The following is a 21,481-nucleotide window of genomic DNA, read 5'->3' on the forward strand; positions in this document are numbered from 1 at the left end:
TGGGTGTGTATCTGTGCCTGATCTCTGTGTGTGACTGGGTGTGTATCTGTGTCTGATCTGTGTGTGTGGATGGATGCCTTGCTTGCCTGGATAGCTCTGCTCCACGTGTGAGCCAGTTACCTGCAGTGCCCAGAAGAGGGCATCGAATGCCCTGGAACTGGAGTTAGGATGCTTGTGAGCTGCCTGTGGGTGCTGGAGAGCAAACCTGGGTCCTAGGGAGAGCAGCTGTTGTTCTTACCGCCTAGCCCTCTCTCCAGCTCCTGGAGTTGATTCTTGTTCAAGCCAGGAGAGAAGGATCGAGTTTCCTTCTTCTACGTGTAGACATCCAGTCTTCCCAGCACCACTTTGAGATGCTCCTTCTTCCTACGTGTATTTTTGATGTGTTTTTCAAGAGTCAGGTGGATGTAACTGTATGGCACTAGTCTGCGCCCTTTGCTGCCCTGGTTCTGCAGTATAATTTGAGACCAGATACGAGGATGCCTCTGGCATTGTTATTTTGGCTCAGAGTTTCTTTGGCTGCCTGGGCCTTCTGTGTTTTGCATCATTCATTCTACCGATCCATGAGCAGGGAGACCTTTCATCTATGAGTCTCCGCCTTGATTTCTTGCTCTAGAGTTTTTTGTCTTTTGAGACAGGGTTTCACTATATAGTCTTGGCTGTCCAGGAACTCAGTGTGTAGACCAGGCTGGCCTCAAACCCACAGAGGTCTGCCTGCCTCTGCCTCCTGAGTGCTGGGGTTTAAGGCTTGTGCCACTGGGCCTGGGATTTTCTCTGATTTTGAAGTTTCATTGTAGAGGTTCTTCACTTCCTTGTTTGGGTTTCCTCTGAGGTATTTTGTTTATTTATTTATTTTTTTATTTTTTTTTTTTTTAAAAATCTGCTCATGAAGAGATTTCTTTTTTTTTTTTTTTTGATTTATTTATTTATTATATGTAAGTACACTGTAGCTGTCTTCAGACACTCCAGAAGAGTGAGTCAGATCTTGTTACGGATGGTTATAAGCCACCATGTGGTTGCTGGGATTTGAACTCTGGACCTTCGGAAGAGCAGTCGGGTGCTCTTACCCACTGAGCCATCTCACCAGCCCCGGTATTTTGTTTATTAAGGCTGCTATAAATGGGATTGTTTTTCCGATTTCTTCTTCAGCTTGTTTGCCATTGGTATAAAAAAGCATGTCATGTTTGTATCCTGACACTGCAGAAAGTGTTAGTAATTCTAGAAGCTTTCTGGTGGAGACTGTAGGGTCTCCCATGTACAGCATCATATTCTCTGTAGACAGGAACATACCAACTTCTTTATTTCCTATCTATATTCCTTTCCCATCTTGTTTTTATTGTTTTAGCTAAGACTAAAACACCAAATCGATGGCCCTGTCTCATTTCTAGTTTTAATGTTGATATTTGTTTGGCAGGGTCTCATTATTTAGCCCAGGCTGGCCTAATAGCCCAGGCTGGCCTTGAATTCTTCCTGCTTCATCCAACCAAGTGCTGGGACTTCCAGTACACAGGGCTCTATAAAAAGGTTTTTGTTTTTGTTATTGTTATTGTTTTTATGCTCTTTCTTCTCTGCACTCACATTGCCCCTCTGGTGCTGGAGGTCATGCCCAGAGTCTCGTGTATGCTGGGCAGTTGCTGACCACTGAGCTGTATCCCAGGCCCCTTGTGTAACTCAATCCCACTGCCTCAACCTCCCAGCATTCCAAAGGAAATTGGGGAAACAGAAATATGTAAAGGAAAATGGATTTATTCACAATTTTAGGTGAACAGATGAGGAAAAAGGTTTGGGGTTCCTTCTAGATATTCCGGAATCAGGGTTGAAATGTGGCTAGGACCCAGCCGTGAGGCTGTCATCACAACTATGAGACTTTCTGTGAGGATGCCATTCCTGGTGCTCACACTTCAAACTCAGGATGGAAGCTCCTGGGCCAATCCTAGCTGCTCACTTCATCTCTTCCGGCTCCTGCTAGTCTTATACTAGGTTTTCCATAAAAGCTCTAAATACTAGAGGCAAACAGAAGTGGCTAGGCATCCAGTTGCTGCATATCCTGTTAGATATCCACATGATGCTTTGTGGGAACAAACAGCTTTAGGACTGTCTGTCACCTTGTCTCTGCTTTAGGACCTGCCTCCTGAGGAAGTGGATCAAGAGCTGATTGAAGACGGGCAGTGGGAGGAGATCTTGCAGCAGCCGTGCCCATCGCAGTATAGTGCTATCAAGGAGGAAGACGTAAGGTCCATCTGCGTGCTTTGTGCTCTCTTAGTCCGGGGCTCCTGCCACTGGGCAGGAAATACAGTTTGTCCATAAGACAGAAAGTGTGTGGTTACAAAATAGGAGCAGCCAGTCACTGAGTCTGCCAGAGCCAGCAGAGGTAGCAGGGAGCACATGGATGTGTGACCAACCCTCTGCTCTCTGCCTTCTGCAGATCTCCTGACTTCTGAAACCATTATTAAAAGTAGGTTTAATAAGAGTCTTCGCTCTTCGGTAGATTTTAAGAAAGCATTCTGTGGGAAGAAGGATAAAAGGATAACAAGACATGATATCAGAAGCCACCCACTGTGCTGAGAATATATGAATTATGATATTCTGTATATGAGAGGATATTCTGAATCGTGCTAAGTCCTAAGCCAAAGGGATTTCTCCTTTAGTCTAGCACCCAGTTTATAAGCCATTCCAATTTCCTAGGTTACTGTAACTAGTGTCCTTAGTCAGTGTGCACAAGTCGAGCATGGTGGCACGTACCTATAGTCCTAGCACTTGAGAGGCAGAGGCAGGTGGGTCTGTGAGTTTAAGGCCAGCGTCATCTGTGTAGTGAGTTCCAGGACAGTCCAAGCTGTTCTCAGTGCCTTGTGGAAACCTCTCCCTGTAGCGCCATCTAGCGCGAAGTTAGAGCATGACTTTGTGCTTAGTGGACATTTACAAGCTAAGAACTGTAAACTCGCCAGGGTTCCTAAGTCAGGCTCTGTTTACTGTAAAGGACTCACTCCATGACTGCGAAGCTTTGTTGACAGTTACAAAGCTGATGGTGTTAGCCTAAGCCACCCATAATAATGTGTTCAAACATCTTCAAAAGGGGTGGTTTTAGTCTATTTAATTCTCTGAATGTTGCATACTTAATATGGACATTGCCTCTTTTTTTCCCCCAATTTTATTTTGCAGCTCGTGGTTTGGGTTGACCCCTTAGATGGTACCAAGGAATACACTGAAGGTCAGTGTCTCTCATCCACACGTACTACACTGAGGCTGTGACACACAATTGTGCTGTTGCTGTGTCACATGAAAGGTTGCTGCTGTGTTCTGTCTGTTGTCATACACTAGAAGAGCACATCTTCAGGCAGCTCCTCACGTACTCTACCAGCTCCAGAGCCGGGGCCCCTTCCGGGAAATCAGCCTTGTAAACTTTCCTTCCCGAGGGACTGTGCTAACATGTCTGACTGAGCTAGAGAAGCTCCACCACGTCCTGGTCCCATAGCATCCCCTCACCCGAGGTTGTCAGGGTAAGAAAACCAGAAAGCATCGAATTGAATCCAGAGGTGTAAAGGTCAGGAAGAGTTGTGTGAGAGAGCTCACACCTGCAATCTCAGCACACTGAGGCAGAGGGACTGCTTTGAGTTTGAGGCCATCTTGAGTGCTATACATGGCAAGTCCTGGGTCAGCCTGGGGTAGAGCAAGGCAAAAACATAAGTCAGAAGAACCCAGTCTCAGAGCCGGACTTCGGGTTTTATTTGTATGTTTGTTTTTATTTTCCGAGACAGGGTTTCTCTATGTAGCCCTGGCTGTCCTGGAACTCACTTTGTAGACCAGGCTGGCCTCCAACTCAGAAATCCGCGTGCCTCTGCCTCCCGAGTGCTGGGATTAAAGACGTGCGCCACCACTGCCGGCTTAGACTTCAGGTTTTAAAAGCCTAGTTGTAGTTTTTTTTTTTTTTAATCTTTAAGATTTATTCATTTATTATATGTAAGTACACTGTAGCTATCTTCAGACACTCCAGAAGAGGGCGTCAGATCTTGTTACAGATGGCTATGAGCCACCATGTGGTTGCTGGGATTTGAACTCTGGACCTTCAGAAGAACAGCCGGGTGCTCTTACCCACTGAGCCATCTCACCAGCCCCTAGTTGTAGTTTTGAAATAAAGATCTGCATCGAGAACTTGTGAGGCTGAGGCAGGAAGACTGTGAGGTCAGCCTGAGATAGAGGAGCACTGTGAGGCTGAAGGATGCGCATGTAAATATATACTGTGAGGGTGCATGTGTGCAGTATGCATATGTACTGTGAAGATGTGTAAGAGGCAGTATGTTCACATGTGTGCACACATATGTGTGTCTGTGAGTATAACCCATGTGTATGTAATCTAAGGGGTGTATATATATACTGTGTGTGTGTGTGTGTAATTGTGTAAGAGAGAGAGAGAGAGAGGTGCATGTACTCTGTGTGTGCTGGAAACACCTCTGAAGCCCATTGGGAAACAGGAAATCTACCCTAGAGCTTTGATTAACCACTGGCTTGGGGATGGGGAATCCTGCATGTTACAGATCACCACTGTCACATGCTACAGATCACTACTGTCACATGGCACAGATCACCACTGTCACATGGCACAGATCACCACTGTCACATGGCACAGATCACCNACAGATCACCACTGTCACATGGCACAGATCACCGCTATCACACACTACAGATCACCACTGTCACATGCCACAGATCACCACAATCACACACTACAGATCACCACTGTCACACACTACAGATCACCACTGTCACATGCCACAGATCACCACTGTCACATGCTACAGATCACCACTGGATGATCCAGTGCCATGGCTGGTCTCTAGTCTGGGGAAGAACTTAGTAGTTAGTAGTCTGGTCCAGCAGGTCAGAGCATACTGGATGGGACAGAAGGAGCAAGAGGAGTCTAGTAACGGCTTTGCCACTGTGGCTTTAATGGGTTTGCAAACTACTAAGGAGAGTGTGGTTGTGGTTATCTCTTTAGTTTAGTGGCCGTAATCCCCACTTCTGTCCCTGTCCAGTTTTCTTAGAGCTGGTGCAAGTAGAGTTGTCCATGGGTAAATCATTGCAAATCCCTTACCCGTACTGTAAAAATGACTAGCAGTGAGGTGGGGTGCACACACCTTTAATCTCAGCACTAGGGAGGCAGAGGCAGATGGATCTCTGAATTTGAGGTCAGCCTGGTTTACAGAGCAAGTTACAGGACAGTCAGGGCTACACAGGGGAACTGCCTGGAAAAACCAAAAACAACGATCATGATCATAATGATGATGACAAGGAGGAGGGGAGGGAGACTAGCAGCTGTTGTTTGATGTACTGGTGGTAAACAATAACCTGGGAGAGTGACTGACTTCTGCCCTTCATAGGTCTTCTTGACAATGTAACAGTTCTCATTGGGATTGCTTATGAAGGAAAGGCCATCGCAGGCATCATCAACCAGCCATATTACAACTACCAGGTACTGCTCCCAACGACACGAGTGTTAGATACATAACTCCATCCAGTCCGGTTGTCATCTTGCCCATTTGCACAAGCAGCCACATGAGGACAGGCTTCTCGGGGTACAGATTCCCAGGCTGCTGTTCACCTATTTAAACTAGAGCTTTCTGAAGGGATTGGGGCCAGGAATATAGATGGGGGTAAATAGACTGTGTGTACCGAACTGTTATATATTTATAATTCAGTTGCAGTAGTTCTGAAATTACCCATTTGGTTCTTGATTAGCATGGTCATCGGGGTTACAGGTAGTTCTTGAAGCACATTTGAAGAAGCAAACCACGTCAGCAAAGAGGAGCTGCTAGCCATGTTCCTCCCAAGTAACCGCACGCAGTGCCTGAAGCCATCAGTCCAGTCAGCCAGCCAGCGGTGCTTGTCGCCTCCTCCCCTTCTTCCTGTCTCTTCCAGCCTGCTTTGACTTTCTGCTGTGCTTCAGAGGCACCAGAGTCTCCTTTAGAAGCAAGAGAGGAGCAAACCCAGAGCAAGACTCTATCAGTGGAATTTAAAGAAATATTGAATAAAATATTTAGAGTTTTCATATTAGTGTGGAAGTTGATGAACTTTGGAAAACTAAACAGTGGGGGCTATCCCTCCTGAATGTCTGATTCATAGTTGTTTAGGTGTAACTAACTTTATTTAGTTACCTGCTGCTTATATGGTTAGGAATTTGATTGATTTCATGGGGTTTCCCAGAGTGGCTTTGCACTGTTAGGCGAGTCAGACTGAAGTGCTCAAGTGTTAATCCTTATACTGTTCTCTGCTGTCTGCACAATAGTATACTTGGGTGCAGGTTTGTAATTTTAACAATAGTCCTTAAACGAAGGGTATTTAATTCATAGGGAAAGGTATGCATGGTCCCTTTCATCTAAACTAGAGACGTAAGTACTTAGGAATTGTTAATGGTTTTCATCCCTTATGTCGAGACTAGAAAATCTGTATTCATTTTCCACAGAACAGTGAAAAGGAGACGCTCAGGGAGCACGGGGATGAAGCCAAGGTGAGACACAGCTAGTGCTGCCTCCAGGGCTAGGGAAGGCAGAGGCAGGCGCGGTGGTACCCAGTCTGTCCTGGGAACCAGCTCATTTCCTCCTGCTCTGGGCCTCTTCTTCCTTCTCCCAGTATTCGCTCACCCTCTTTCCCCTCTGTGTGCCTTATCATGTGTTGCACCAAGTAGAAGGGGAACGTTGGCTGCTGCTGGTGTCTAAGGCTGGTGATGCATAGTCAGCAGCGTAGCTGTAGTTTACCAGGCACTCACTGTGATTCGCACGTGTCAGCTCCTGTAATACTCACCACATAGCTGTACATATTAAAGAAAAGGATACTAAGTAACCTGCTGATGCAGGCTGTCATATTAGGCACTCAAGATGGTGGGGCCAGAGCCTTGTAAATTCAGGGGAGTCCTGGGCAACAGAATGAGCTCAAGACCAGCCATCAACTAAGTGAGACCATCAGAAAGTAAATGTAAAAGAAGGCTGGGGGTGTGGCTCAGCTCGGTGGAGTGCTGCCTGCCCAGACTGTCTTCAACTCAGAATTCTCCTGCTTCCACCTTCTTCGTGTTGATTAAAACCTCATGGGCGTCTAGAGCTCCCATGCAGCCCATGGGAACTTTCCAGACCGCAGGTTTACAGTATAGTCTGGAGGAAAGAGAGGAAGCACACTAACATTCCAAGCAGCTAATCGTTGGTCTTGGTTCCTCTGTTGTCCCAGTGCAGGAGGCACAGTCAGTAGTCAGCCTTCTCAGAGATTGCCTCCCCCCCCCCATGAGGAGCCTTCCCATTCCAGTCTGCTTCCCATAACTAGAAGTACAGATGTATAAAAGCCTGGCATTTCCTCCTGACTTGGACCCACACAGAGAGCTAGCTACCTGAGCTCTAGAGTCCTCACAGTCACAGCAGGAGCTGTCACCTAGCTCACTGCAGCCCATGTCCCCTCTGCCCACACTGTTGCCTTCTGTAGATGCTGAATCCCATATGTATTCCTTGCCAGCCATCCTCCTGCACCAGACTCTGTCTCCTGGGGCACACAGCCTGTAGCATAAACCTGTTTCACCCTGCAAGCATCAGTGTACTTCCCTAGGACAAAGGAGCAATGACTTTGAAAACATTTGGACAAGTCGGCTCTGGGTGCCCTGTGTCTGCTTTGATTAGCACAGTGGCACTAACCTTTGGTTCTACCTACTTGGGAGGTGGAGGCAGGAGAATCATTTCAAGGCCATCCCAGGCAGTGTAGTGAGACCCTCATCTCAAAAACAATGCAGGGCAAAAGCAGAGCAGCTTCACAGAACTGCAGAGATGACTCAGCAGCTGGGAGCACTTGCGGTTCTTGCAGAGGACCCAGGTTGGGTTACCAGCACCCACATGGCTGCTCACAGCCATCTGGAACTTGAGTTCAAGGCACATACGGTTCACAAAAGTACATGTAGTCCAACACTCATACACATAAATGAAAAATATGTCTTAGAGGCCAGCCTGGTCTCTGTGGTTCCAGGTCAGCCATGGCTGCACAGTGAGACCATGACTCCAGAAATAGAACGGAACAAATGAGCTGGACTTGGACAGGAGCTTCTTGGGCTCTGCAGTCGTTTGTTAACTGATTCCAAGTCTCATTGTTAAGGATAATGGTATCTACTTCCGGGGTTGCTTTGAGGATCAGATGAACTAATAAATGCATAAAGAACTTAGAACTTAGTGTGGTTCTAACACATTCATGTCAGGTGAATCCCACGCCTGTCCTCACTGTGCACCACCCAGGCTAAGATGATTCTGGGTTGAGTTCGTTGTGTTAGCATCAATTTTACAAAACAGTAGAATATGTTTCTAAATGAAATATTTATTTAGCAATGTGCTTGAAAGGTCTTTGAGCTGCACAGTAGAGAACACAGGTTCTAAGATTATATTGTCACTGCCATTCTATCAGAGCAGTTATCATTAAAGCCTTAGCCCCATGGCCACTGTCCATGGCCTTCAGCAAAGTGCAGCCTTCCTTAGGTAACACGGGTCCTAGTGTCCCTTGAATAATGAAAGTAGGGATCAGTACATAGTTCCCCTTCCTGGAACTTTGCTATTTTTTAGAAGTGGCCATGTTCAGTTCAACAGACAGATCAGTGGGTGACTCCAAAACAAACAGCAATCGAATTATGAAGGTCAATTTCCTGTGGAGTTCTTTAAAACTGTTGAACAAAGCGGTAATGAGGAAAATCTGAGTACTGTCAGGACAAATTATTTGTCTATCTACTGCCCTTATATTTTATACAGTTGTGTGTTTTTAACTATTGAAACTAAAAATAAGTCCTATATTTCAAACTTGGTAACTTCAGCTAAGTCTAGCTGGCTGACTGTTCCTTTGTGGCGGACATCTTTCCCCAGTGACTGAGACTTGTTGTCATCTCACACAGGCAGGACCCGACGCGGTGCTGGGCAGGACCATCTGGGGAGTTCTGGGTTTGGGTGCTTTTGGGTTTCAGCTGAAGGAAGCACCTGCTGGCAAGCACATTATCACGACCACCAGATCCCATAGCAACAAGCTGGTCACGGACTGCATTTCGGCCATGAACCCCGATGCCGTGCTGCGAGTGGGAGGAGCAGGAAACAAGGTACAGAGAAGAAGTGCCATTGCTCGGAAGTATGCTGTCATTGAATGAGATACTGAGCTTATAAAAAGGTGAAATACACTGAGCCTGGTGGCACAGGCCTGTCACCACAGCTCCTCAGGAAGCCAAAGCAGGAGGACCAAAGGTTAGAGCCTGCCTGGGCAACTTAGTGAGACTGTCTCAAATAAGAACTACAAAAAGCTGGGACAAAGCTTTGTGGCAGGTTTGAGTCCCTGAGTTTAAGCTCCAGCACACACACAGAGGAAGTATAGTGGAAATGGAAAAGAGGATACGTAATACATAGTTTGCTACTGGCATCTCATTTAAAATTATAGAAATGTAAGGTAAGGGGTTGAAGTTATGTCTCAGTTGTACAACACGAATTTAGCATGAACAAGACACTGGGTTGGAACCCAACATAAAAAAGAAAAAGAAAGTGTTTAAGGCTCAGTCTCATTCAGATGAGAGAACACCACGTTGCTTGCCAAGGAGCTGCGTGCCCGAGAGCCCTCACGGATTCTTTCTGGACTGTCCTTCTATAGGCGCTGAGTATGGGCCTGCCTCTGCCCTCTCTGCTCCTCCCCATTCTTCCAGCCAGGCTTCCAGCCTGCTCAGAGTATCATGGAACACAGTTTGACCTACTACACCCTTGATCTCCTTCTCTCATTGTATCCTGGTGTCTTGATGTCATCCTGGGGACACCACTCAGCCCTTCAAACTCATCACATCCAGATGGAGCGCTCACCCTTCTTCCACTGGCACCCCACATGCTGCTTGAGTGACACCTCCATTTCCATAATTGTACCAGCTGGATACTGAGTCTCCTTCCTTCTGTACACCCCATCACCCTGGCCCTACCTGCGTACATAAACTTAATCTTTCCGATACCTCTCCTGTTGCCTACCGAAGTGGCCAGTTGAGACTTGTCATCATCCCACAGAGTACTAGTATAGCCTCCTCCAAAATGGTCCAATTCTTCACAGTACCAGTAAGGCAGTTAGATGCAAACGGCAGCCAAGTGTGGTGCTAAGTGCCTGCAGCCCTAACGCTGGGGAGATGGGGACAGGAGGAACAGGAACTCTAGCTTAGCCTTAGCTAAAAGTCAAGTTTGAGACCCAGCATGGGCTACAGGAGCCTCTGTCTCAAAGAAACCAAATAATACTAGTCAATAGTAATGATTCATAAGTGAGTATGGGAAGAGCAGTAGATCAGGGTCCAAAGCCCCTGGAGGGACGTGTTGGGCTTGCCCACCGTGGTGCTGTTGAATATTTCTCTATTACTACCTATTGGTCAGTTGTTTTTAGAAATTTAAAAGAAGTACTTGTCCAGTAGTGAGTATTTGTGTCCTTAAGAAAACCCAGGAGAATAAGAAAGCTTGATCTCACTTGGGCTATGGATTGTGGCTTATTTGATTGTGTTTCCTCCCCTGTAGATACCGTGTACTATTATGCACCTGTTTAATTTCCTTATATTACTGGTATCATTTAACCTGTTTAGGGCTTTGATCTAAGTCTGACAGGAATTGATGAAATATCTTTAATAGGCACGAGCAGGTTTTCTTTCGGGCAGCTCAGCTGTTACATGGTGGGGTAACTGATATTTTTAACCTTACAGATTATCCAGCTGATTGAAGGCAGAGCTTCTGCTTATGTGTTTGCAAGTCCTGGGTGTAAGAAGTGGGACACTTGTGCCCCGGAAGTGATCTTGCATGCTGTGGGAGGTCAGTTCATTTGATCTTGGAGAAAGTGGCTTTTGTTTGTACTCAGGCACTGTGTCAGCACTGTTTTTTGTCATTTTATGAGTATGGGTGTTTTCTCTGCATGTATGTCTGTACATGTAGACATACATGCACATATATGTGTACCACATGCCTGCCTGGTGCTCTTGGCTAGAAGAGGGTGTTAGATCACCAAGAACTTGAGTCACTGACAGTTGTAAGCCTCCATGTGGTTACTGAGAATCAAGCCCACATGCTCTGAGAGAGAAGCCCATGACTGTGATCAGTTGCTGAACCATCTCTTCAGCCCTCAATTAGCATTCTTTACCTAGACTCCTTGTGCAAACACCAGAGGTCAGCCTGGCTGTGATCCCATCCAAACCCACCATTCTCACCTCAGCAAGGACATTCTCAACTAATGTAATTTCCTTTAGTTTATATTGTTTGAGAAGAGCGGATTTTCATGTTCACACAGTTATTTTAATTCTTATTTTGATGTTTTTGCTGTTTGTTTTATTAAGACAAGGTCTCACTTTATCCCTGGCTGCCCTGGAGCTCATTGTGAAAGCCAGGCTCAGAAATTCAGAGCATTTTCCAGAGAACATGAATTCAGTTCCCAGCGTCTCCTGTCTAGTGATTTACAATTACCTGTAGCTCTAGCTTTGAAATGCCCTCTTCTGACTTTTGCTGGCACAGATGTGTGTACATACAAATGGGGGGGGGGAGGGAGGAAGAGAGATATAGAGAGAGATTCATTTTTAAAAGACAACTTTAAAAATTAGAAAACAGGTGATGGGCTAGGGTTACAGCTCAGAGGTCAGCTCCTGGCCAGCGTGTGTGAGGCCCGAGGTCTGTGTTATCTTGACACAAGCGGGGTCATCTGGGAGAAGGGGATCTCAGTGGAGAAAATGCCTCTGTAAGATTGGGCTATAAGCAAGCCTGTGGGGCATTTTCTTAATTAGTGATGGGAGAAGGCCCAGTCCATCGTGGGTAGCTCCACCCTCGATAGTGGTCCTGGGTTCTATAAGCAGGCTGAGCAGCATCCTCCATCACCTCTGCATCAGGTCCTGCCTCCAGAGGTTTCTGCTTGGTTTGAGTTCCCACCTTGTCTTTTCTCAGTGAACTGTGGTTGAGGATAAATAAGCCAAACAAACCCTTTCCTCCCCAAGTTGCATTTGGTCTTCTTATTTTGTCATAACTGTAGTAACCCTGACTAGGATAGACAGACGACATTCTGGAAAGTATACCTTTATAATAAGAGAAGTTGATACCAAGAAATTTAACTGTGTGGCTAGAGAGGTGGCTCAGTAGTTAAGAGAATAACTGTTCTTACAGAGGACTCAGGTTCTCTCCCCAGCATCCACATAGTGGTTCACGACCATCTGTAATTCCAGTTCTAGTGGATCTGGTGCTCTCATCTGACTTCTAAGAGCCCTAGGCACTCATGTGTTCCACAATACACACGTGCAGGGAAAAACCTATATACATAAAATAAATCTTCATTTTTTTTCCTAACTATAACTCAATAAATAAATCTATTTTGTTTGTTTGTTTTTGGGATTTTATTGGTTGGTTGGTTTATTTTGTTTTTTCAAGACAGGATTTCTTTTTTTTTTTTTCCTTTTTTTTTTTTTGTTTTTCGAGACAGGGTTTCTCTGTGCATCCCTGGCTGTCCTGGAACTCACTCTGTAGACCAGGCTGGTCTCAAACTCAGAATTCCGCCTGCCTCTGCCTCCCAAGTGCTGGGATTAAAGGCGTGCGCCATCACGCCCGGCTTTTTTTTTTTTTAGGACAGTGTTTCTCTGTGTAGCCCTGCTATCCTGGAACTCACTCTGTAGACCAGCCTGGCCTCGAACTCAGAGTTCCTCCTGCCTCTGCCTTTCACGTGCTGGGGTTAAAAGCCTGTACCACCACCACTAGTAATAAATTAATTTAAAAATAAAATAAGAAAGACATACAGACTTGACAGCACAGGGCTCAGTGGTAGGGCTCACATTTGGTGTACCACAGGCACTGACTTCAATCTCTAGTTCTAAAGACTGAGGAAATCACAAGGATATTGGGGTGGAATAGGCCTGTGATCTAGATTTCCTGAGGTACAAGCAAGATCACTGCAAGTTCAATAGTAACCTCCCAGGTAAATTCCAAGTCAGCCAGGGCGTTAGAGTGTACAGTGAGATCTAAGTCAAGCCTGGACAACTTAGAAATAAAAACAGAAAAAGAAGGCTGGGGACATAGCTCCATGGTAGAGTGCTTGCCTGGTATGCACGAAATAGGTTCAATCCCCTGCATAAACATTCTACAAACTCATTTAAGAATAGAGTGGCTTAGGACATAGTTCAGTAGTAAAACCTGTGCTTAGTGTGAGCCCTGGGGTTCAGTTCTTTCCATCCTGTCCCCCAAAGAAGAACCCTCGAAACATCCTGATCCAACTGTCCACTGACTGTGTGATGTTCTTCTGCAGGGAAGTTGACAGACATCCACGGGAATGCCCTGCAGTACAACAAGGAGGTGAAACACATGAACTCTGCAGGAGTCCTGGCTGCACTGCGGAACTACGAGTACTACGCAAGCCATGTTCCAGAGTCGGTCAAAAGTGCGCTCATTCCCTAAAGGGGTCTCACTTACTTACCCAGAGGCCTTGATTCAAAGGAACACATCTTAGAACTGATTAACTAATTGAACAATTGGAGCATTTATCATTGATCAGCGATTTATTAGTAGTTAGGGATAGAAGATGGAATTAAAGAATTTTCTTCACATCGTCTAATATACTTAAGACTTAAGTATATAATACGATTGTCATTTCTCCTGCCTAAAAAAAAATTAGCCAGGTGTGGTGGCACTTAAAATAGTCATAGCTATTCCAGTGGTTGAGTCAGAGGATTGCTTGAGCCTAGGGCCTTTAGACTAGCCTCCATTACATAGCAAGACACAAAGCCTAAACACAAAGAAGAAAAACAAGAAAGGAATTTAGTTTTACTAATTAGCTAACTAGTCCCGCTGTTTTGAGTTTTTTTGCTCTTGTTGTTTGGGCTTTTTGTTTGTTTGCTTGTTTGTGGGTTTTGTTTTGTTTTTTTGGTTTTGTTTTTTGGTTTTTTGTTTTGGTTTTTTTGAGACGGTTTCTCTGTGTAGAACTCACTCTATAGAACAAAGTTGGCCTTGCACTCAATGATTCCCCTGCCTCTGCCTCCTGAGTGCAGGGATTAAGGGCTTGCCCCACCATACCTGGCTTACATGTTACTATTTTTAAGTGAAGAAATGAAAAAGGGTTAGTTTCAAATGACTGTCCAGGTCATTTGTGCAATCAACATTCCTGCTGATAAACCAGATTACTTCAGGGCACAGAATCTTTTCTGATTCCAAGTAAGAATGCATATAATAATATTATTTATGTTGATTTATGGGAAAAGTTTCTCTAAAATACATAGTCCTATCTTTTCATATTATGTATCAGATTTTTTTCCAAAGGTATTTGAAAATTATAAATACTGTGAGGATTAATTTATTCTCTTGTTATTAAAATCTATAATGGAAAACTGGGTAATTGCCTTAATTACTTCCCCTGAGAGAATGTACAGTCAACTTGATTGTCTGAGAAGCCCTACCTACATCAGGAAACAGGGTTCCCAGGAAGGATGAGCTGAGCTGCAAGTGTAGGCGGCACCATCCCCTACGCTGGAGCCTGGATGGAATGAAAGGAGACAGAGAAAGCCAAGTGGCATGGGTTCTGTTTCTGCTGTCTGGTTGCTGTAAGGTGAGCTGCTTTATCTACCATCCCTCCTGGCAGCCCCACCCCTAACCTTCTTGAAATCTTTCCCTCTGGCACTTGTCACAGCAACACAAGAGTCTTTAAATGTAATGTTCATGAATCTTTGGGTATTTCATTCAGGCAAAAGTCTGTTTTGATCATAATCGCCATTCCTTCCCACAACCACATTCACACTCTTCCTGTAACTTCTCCCAGATCCACTCCACCTCTCACCACTTCACAACCTCTTTTCCTTTTCTTAAAATAACTACCAAGTCTAGTTTATGCTGTTCATGTACTCTGGTAAGTGGCCATCCGCTGGAGTGTAGTCGGCCTATCAGAAGCTGCACCCTTAAAAAAAGCTAGCTTTCACCCCCACAGATGCCATCGATGTCAGTAGCCCATGAGATAGTGGTGGGTGCCCCTCCCCTGCCAAGCTGACTTGATCTTGGTCTTTGGGGTCTTAGGCAACTCAGGTGCTGTAAGCTCATGAGTGTAGAGGTCATGTTTGACCCTGATTCTCCCTGACCTCTGACTTCTAATCCTTAACACAAGCCCTAATACACCCTCCTAGTCTAATGTTTTATAATTTTTTTCACATTTTTCCAGTTGTGGATATTGAATCCAGGGCATTTTACATACCAGTCCAATGCTCTACCAACTAAGCTATATCCTCCCCTCATGGCTTTTTTTTTTTTTTTTTTTTTAACTGTTTTGGTCTCTGTCTGTTCCTTTAGATGAAGCAAGTAGAATACACGCTCACAATGTTTAAGGTCCCCTGGGTTTAATTACTAGAGCAGCAGTTCCCAAAACAACTGCATGACAGATTCACCTGAGAATTTTTTTTCAAAGCACTAATTCTGATTGATTGATTGGTAGGTTGGTTGATTTTGCTTTAAGAAATCTGCTTTGGGGGCTGGAGAGGTAGCTCAGCAGTTTAAGAGCACTGACTGCTCTTCCACAGGTCCTGAGTTCAATTCCCAACAACCACATGGTGGCTCACAACCATCTGTAATGGGATCTGACTCCCTCTTCTGGTGTGTCTGAAGAGAGTGACAGTGTACTCATATACATAAAATAATAAATCTTTAAACCAAAAAAAAAAAAAAAGTAAGTCTATGTTGGGCATATGACTTTGCCTATGATTGCAATAGCTTAGGAAATGGATACAGGGGGGTGAAGAGTTCAAGACTAGCCTAAGTAATACAGGGAGACACTGTTCTTTAAAAAAGGGGGAGGGGGGCGGGACTGGACAGATAGGTCAGTGGTTAAGAGTCCCTATTGCTCTTGAGAGGATCTGGATTTGGTTCCCAGAACACATTAACAGGCAGCTCGCTATCTCCTGTGACTCCAGTTTCAGGGGGTTTGACACCCCTCCCCTTAAGGCACCTGCACACATGTCACACATAACTTATGCAGGCATGCATACATACACAAAAATTAAAAGTAATTACATTTTATGTTGTTCTTGGGATAATTACTGTATCGTAGGGCTTTTTTACAGGACTGTCAGGATCTAGTAACAGGAAGGCATGTCTGTGGCTTTGATGGATTTGACCACTCCTTCTCGTAGCTCTTGTAACCCTCCTGATTTTCTTTCTCTCCCTTCTAGCTGCTTGCCCTCAGTCATTTAGCTCTCTCCTTGTCTTCCTTCCCTCAGATGTCACTGTTGGCTGGTTGTACTCCAGGCTCTCCACTTTCTCAGTAGATTATCTGATACCTCCAAATAAATGACTTCACATAAGGTCTGTGCCCAGACATACAAATGTAAATCTCAACGAAATCTCAGTAGCTTATGCTTGACTTAGGGTGCTGCAGAATCTGTGAGACTAACTCTGGCAACAATAACATCCTGTCTGAAACTATCAACAATAAATACAAAATATGTATTTGGATTAAAATGCTCAAACTCTAAGCCTAGTATGGTGGTACACATTTGTAATCTTGGTATACCAGAGGCTGAGGCAGGAGGATCCTGATACTGAGGCCCACTTTTGCTACATTGTAAGAACCTGTCTCAAGCATACAACAAAACTCTGACAAGCTAGACCTCCACTCTTAAGGCCTACTTTGATGTCTTATAGTCTCCCCTCCCCCAATTTGTTTCTAAACAGTCCTTATGTCTTACTCCCACTCTAATTTGACAAAACCACATGTTTTGTTACTCCAACACATATGAACATCACCGCTTCAATCTATTTTGTTTTCATTCATTTTCTTTCTTGCTGGAATACAGTTCTATGAATAGTGAAATAAACTTAGTCTTTAAAAATCTGGGAGCTGTGAGGATGGCTCAGTGATAAAAAATACTTGCTGGTCTTGCTGAGATCTGTAGTTCACTTCCCAGCACACACCAGTTGACTCACATCCACCTGTAACTCCAGCTCCAGGAAACTGGTTTGCCCTCTTAAACCTCCAGGGTTACACACAGAGAAATATAAATTTAAAAGTTGGGTTTTTTTTTTATTTTAAATTATGTATATATGTGTGGTTTGTATGTGTGAGGCCAATGCCCTGGAGGCCTGAAGAGGATGCTGGAGTTAGAGATGGTGGTGAGCTGTCTGAAGTAACCCTGGCAACAGCAAGTGCTCTTCTTATTTATGTTTGCTGGTATTTTGCCAGCATGTATATCTGTACGCATGTATGTGCATCTAGTGCCTGCAAGGGCCAGAGAAAGTATGAGATTCTCTCCATGTGCTTCCTAGTTTTATGTCAATTTAACAGAAGCTAGAATCATTTTAGAAAAGAGACACTCTATCAAGAAAATGCTCCCACCAGATTGGCCTGTGGTGCATTTTCTTGACTGGTGATTGACGTGGAAGGGCCCAGCTCTGTGTTCAGTGCCATTCCTGAGATGGTGGTCCTGGGTACTATAAGAAAACAGGCTGAGCAAGCCCTGAAGAGCAACCCAGTAAGCAGCACCCCTCCACGGCTTCTATATCAGGTTCCTGCCTCCAGGTTCCTGCTTGAGTCTCTGTTCCTACTCTCCTTCAGTGATGGACTGTTATCTGGAAGTGTGAGATAAAATAAGCCTACCCCACCCCCCAAGTTGCTTTTGATCACAGTGTTTTATTATAGCAACAGAACTTTTAACTAAGACACCCTGCAATCTGAGTAATATGTTTGTGAGCCACCATGTAGTATCCAGGAATCAAACCAGAATCCTCTGTGAGAGCAGCCACTGTTCTTGACTGCTGAGCCATTCCACATCCCCACCCCTTAATTAAAAATTTTAAAGTTTGGGGCTGTAGCTCAGTGGTGATTTCCCTAGCGTGCATCAGGGCTTCAGATACAGGATTGGGGAATGCCTCATTTTTGTGACATAACCCATTTTCTGCAGGCTCTAGCATGAAAATCAGACTCATCCAGAAGAGATACCTGCTGGGCGAGGGGCTCCATTTTTCCTGCCTCTCCCTTTACTTGGACACCTTTTCCCATCATTGTTTCATTAAGTCACAGCAGTAGCTTTCTGACTGCTCTCTGCCTGGCTATAAGTCATCTATAATCCATCTGTCACATCACCTCCAGAGCCTTTGTTAAAAACCAAGTCTGGGGGCTGGAGTAATGGCTCAGTGGCAAAGAACACTGGCTGTGCTTCCAGAGGACCAGGGTTTGATTTCAAGCACTACATGGCATTTCCCTGCTGTGTGTAGCTCCAAGTCCAGGGAATCAAATGCCCTCTTCTGGCTTCTGCAGGTGCTAGGCACACATATGGCACTCAGACATACATGCAGGAAAAACACTCATACACATAAAAATAAATTTTAAAAAATCAAGTTCTCCCATATTCAAAGTCTGCTTGGCTTTGCTTTTGCTTTAGAATAATCTTGAGGCTCCTTAAAGGTATATGACACTCTTAATGTCTTGGAATCTTCCTTGCCCAGCATCCATACCACATCCATGCTCAACCATTTCATGTCTCCTCAGAAGACTATGCATACCCAACAAATATTTTTTTAAGATTTGTTTATTTATTACATGTAAGTACACTGTAGCTGTCTTCAGACACTCCAGAAGAGGGAGTCAGATCTTGTTAAGGATGGTTGTGAGCCACGATGTGGTTGCTGGGATTTGAACTCTGCACCTTTGGAAGAGCAGTCGGGTACTCTTATCCACTGAGCCATCTCACCAGCCCATACCCAACAAATATTAATGCAGCATTCACTGTAGGTTAGCCACTTCATAGAGATACCAGATGCCATCCATTCTCAGCAGTGGGCATAGCACTCATTGGAAGTCTGTTCCTTTGCAAGGAATTTCAAATTGTGTAAAGTTCTGTTGAATGAATGCGTGAGGCTGGAAGGTGCTAGAAAGCAAGTGAAGTGGGCAGGCTAGAAGGGAGTTTCCTCTAGGAAGTATTCTTCCCCTAAGGGAGTGATGGCCAAACAACAAGGCAGGGGTTCAGCCACGCTTTGTGCTAAGGTTTCCTGTGGGAATTGCAAGCACATCTCTTAAGAGAAAGAAGACACAAGCAAGCCACTATAGCTACAGTAAAATGTATATGAGAAGTAAGTAAGATTGGGGTGGGCTAAGTACTTCTTTACGGTTTAGAATTAAATGAAGATGAGCATGGTCTGTCTTCACAGCACTCAGGCTGAATTGACAGCATCTCAGGTTCCAGGTGAGCCTGGGCTATCTGTGGAGACAAGCATGTGTTACACAGGCCCGATATTCTAGCAGTTTGTAAGGCGAGAGCATGAACAAGAGAAAAGTAAGTAACGAATTAACATCCGCTTATTTCAGATGTCTCTTCATAAGTATTAAACCCAGAACTTCAGGACCAGACAAATCCAAATCGGCCTGTTTGAGAAATTTGGCAGTTAGCCACTTCTGATCTCTTAGGTCAGATAAACTGGTTCCTTTAATATCTGACAGGGTACTTTAGCAGAAATGACTTTGTACTTTCAGCCAGGTCTACTAGGATCTAGTACTGGAACTCAGTCCAAAATAATAGAATCCTGTAATTTTATTTAATTAGTCTCTGTCTTTGGCCAGAATTTCTAACGTCTTGAAAGGACTAAAAGGAATGTTGAGATTTTATAGATCAGGGAAACAGCTGAGAGAATGGGGTGTGAATAACTGATGAAGCAGCCACCTGAGTCAAACCAGTGCTCAGATTGATCACGATCTCAAGTCTGGTTCTGTGAGGAATTCCTAAAGTCATTGCTGATATCAGGGAGATATAACATTGTTGCTGTGTGATGACTGCTTTTGCTCCAGGCTGTACTCTCAAAAGGAACGGGTGGGATGAATTGAGGCTGGGAGTAGTTTGGGAGTAGTTTGGTCCCTTTTCATAAAGGTGTTGATAGACTGGTCTTGTCATTTCTGGAATCCAAGGTAATTAGAGAAGAGTATGACTAGGGGTAGGGGATTGAGTTAGAGAAGAACAGAATGGCATTAAGTGCACTGGCTGGTGCCTTCTTTCATTCCATTGTAAAACGGCTGTGTATAAATGCTGGTTCAGAGGCAGGGACCCAAAGAAATAGCTACCCTACAGTTACATGAAAACACTGACACATTCCTGAGGCTGGTGGAAGGTAAGGGTAAATATGTACTGCTTCTGAAAACTTTTGGAAAATGCGCTGGGCAAACACATGCATCACAGAGAATTTGGATTAGAAACCCCCCTGAAAGATGCCTACTTAGTACACCCAGAAACAGGACAAATTAGGGCAGCAGTGTGCTTTTCGTTTTGCATCTGAGCAATCTAGCCAAGGCTCTTCTGTTCTTGAGATACTAAACACTGAGTCCTGAAGTCTTTTTTTTTTTGTTTTGTTTTGTTTTGTTTTTCGAGACAGGGTTTCTCTGTGCATCCCTGGCTGTCCTGGAACTCACTCTGCAGACCAGGCTGGCCTCGAACTCAGAAATCCGCCTGCCTCTGCCTCCCAAGTGCTGGGATTAAAGGTGTGTGCCACCACGCCCAGCCTGAAGTCTTTCTTGAAATCCTTGTAAAGTCTTTTAACCATTATTATACTTATTGTTGGTTTGATCGTCTGAGGCAGAATCTCCATATCTATCTATCACGAGGATTGATCTGAAATAACTAAAGAACTCTATTAAAAAAAAAAAAACAACTTTAATATAGTGTTTACTGAGTAGCTCAGGATGGCTTTGAATGGAACTCCTGGCAACCCTTTGCCTCAGACACCAAGTGCTAGGATAACAGGTTACCACTCCTGGCTTACAAAGGACTCTTCGGAGTTTGTTCGTTTCCTTGTTTCCATGTATGCTAAGTGCTCTACCATTGGAATGTATACCTAGCACCAGTTACTCTTTATAATCTTTTTTTATAGTACTTTTTTTTTAAAGTTCTTTGAGGCAAGACCTAGAACTCTATGAGGCCAAAGATGACCTTAATCCTGTTATCACCAGGTGACAAAGCCTATAACTGCTGTTGGCAGTCTGAAGACCTCCTCAGAGGAAGCCACTATGACTCAGAGTTGGAGTTTACTGTGTGAATTTTTTTTTTTTTTTTTTTTTAATTTAAGCATGGGAGTTGACAGGTGCTCCAAAGAGGACGCATACCACAGTCACACTTCATGGCCTTAGCAAGGACACTGACGTTACTACTTTTAAAGGTTATTACAGAATTTGGTCACGGGCTGTTCCTGAATTGTTCTTTTGTTTCCACTGTGAACACAAGTTAACTATTGTGAGGTTCACAGACCATCCTTAAGCTCACATACGTGTAGGCCTCAAGCCTGAATTATTATTAACCCTCTCATTTGAAGATGCTTCTCTCTAAAACAAACAAACAAAAACCCCACACATTGTCAAGCAGGCTTCACTACAGATAGTAACAACTGGAAATCTTGATTCTCAGGGGCATGAGGCCCAGCAAGCAGGTTCTTTTTCTCTCTGTCCCCATAGCTTTCTGTATTTCTTTTTATTATTTATTTGTTTTTAGTTTTTTTTTTTNGTT

General features: G+C 44.4%; 1 protein-coding gene across 3 annotated transcripts in view; it reads left to right on the forward strand.

The window, feature by feature from the left end:
- Positions 1-13,887, forward strand: part of Bpnt1 (3'(2'), 5'-bisphosphate nucleotidase 1) — a 27,684-nt gene extending 13,797 nt beyond the window's left edge. For 2 of the 3 annotated variants that reach the window (XM_021198741.2, XM_029539381.1), the window contains exons 4-10: positions 2,119-2,226; positions 3,157-3,205; positions 5,373-5,464; positions 6,455-6,499; positions 8,897-9,094; positions 10,706-10,811; positions 13,273-13,887. In XM_021198741.2, the coding sequence (XP_021054400.1) occupies positions 2,119-2,226; positions 3,157-3,205; positions 5,373-5,464; positions 6,455-6,499; positions 8,897-9,094; positions 10,706-10,811; positions 13,273-13,421 (747 nt within the window). In that variant the 3' untranslated portion in view covers positions 13,422-13,887. The remainder of the gene's footprint in view (positions 1-2,118; positions 2,227-3,156; positions 3,206-5,372; positions 5,465-6,454; positions 6,500-8,896; positions 9,095-10,705; positions 10,812-13,272) is intronic. The other variant, XM_021198742.2, reaches the window with a different exon arrangement.
- Positions 13,888-21,481: the final 7,594 nt, after the last annotated feature.

The sequence above is a fragment of the Mus pahari genome, chromosome 5 (genome assembly GCF_900095145.1).
Source record: "Mus pahari chromosome 5, PAHARI_EIJ_v1.1, whole genome shotgun sequence".
Lineage (NCBI taxonomy): Eukaryota > Metazoa > Chordata > Mammalia > Rodentia > Muridae > Mus > Mus pahari.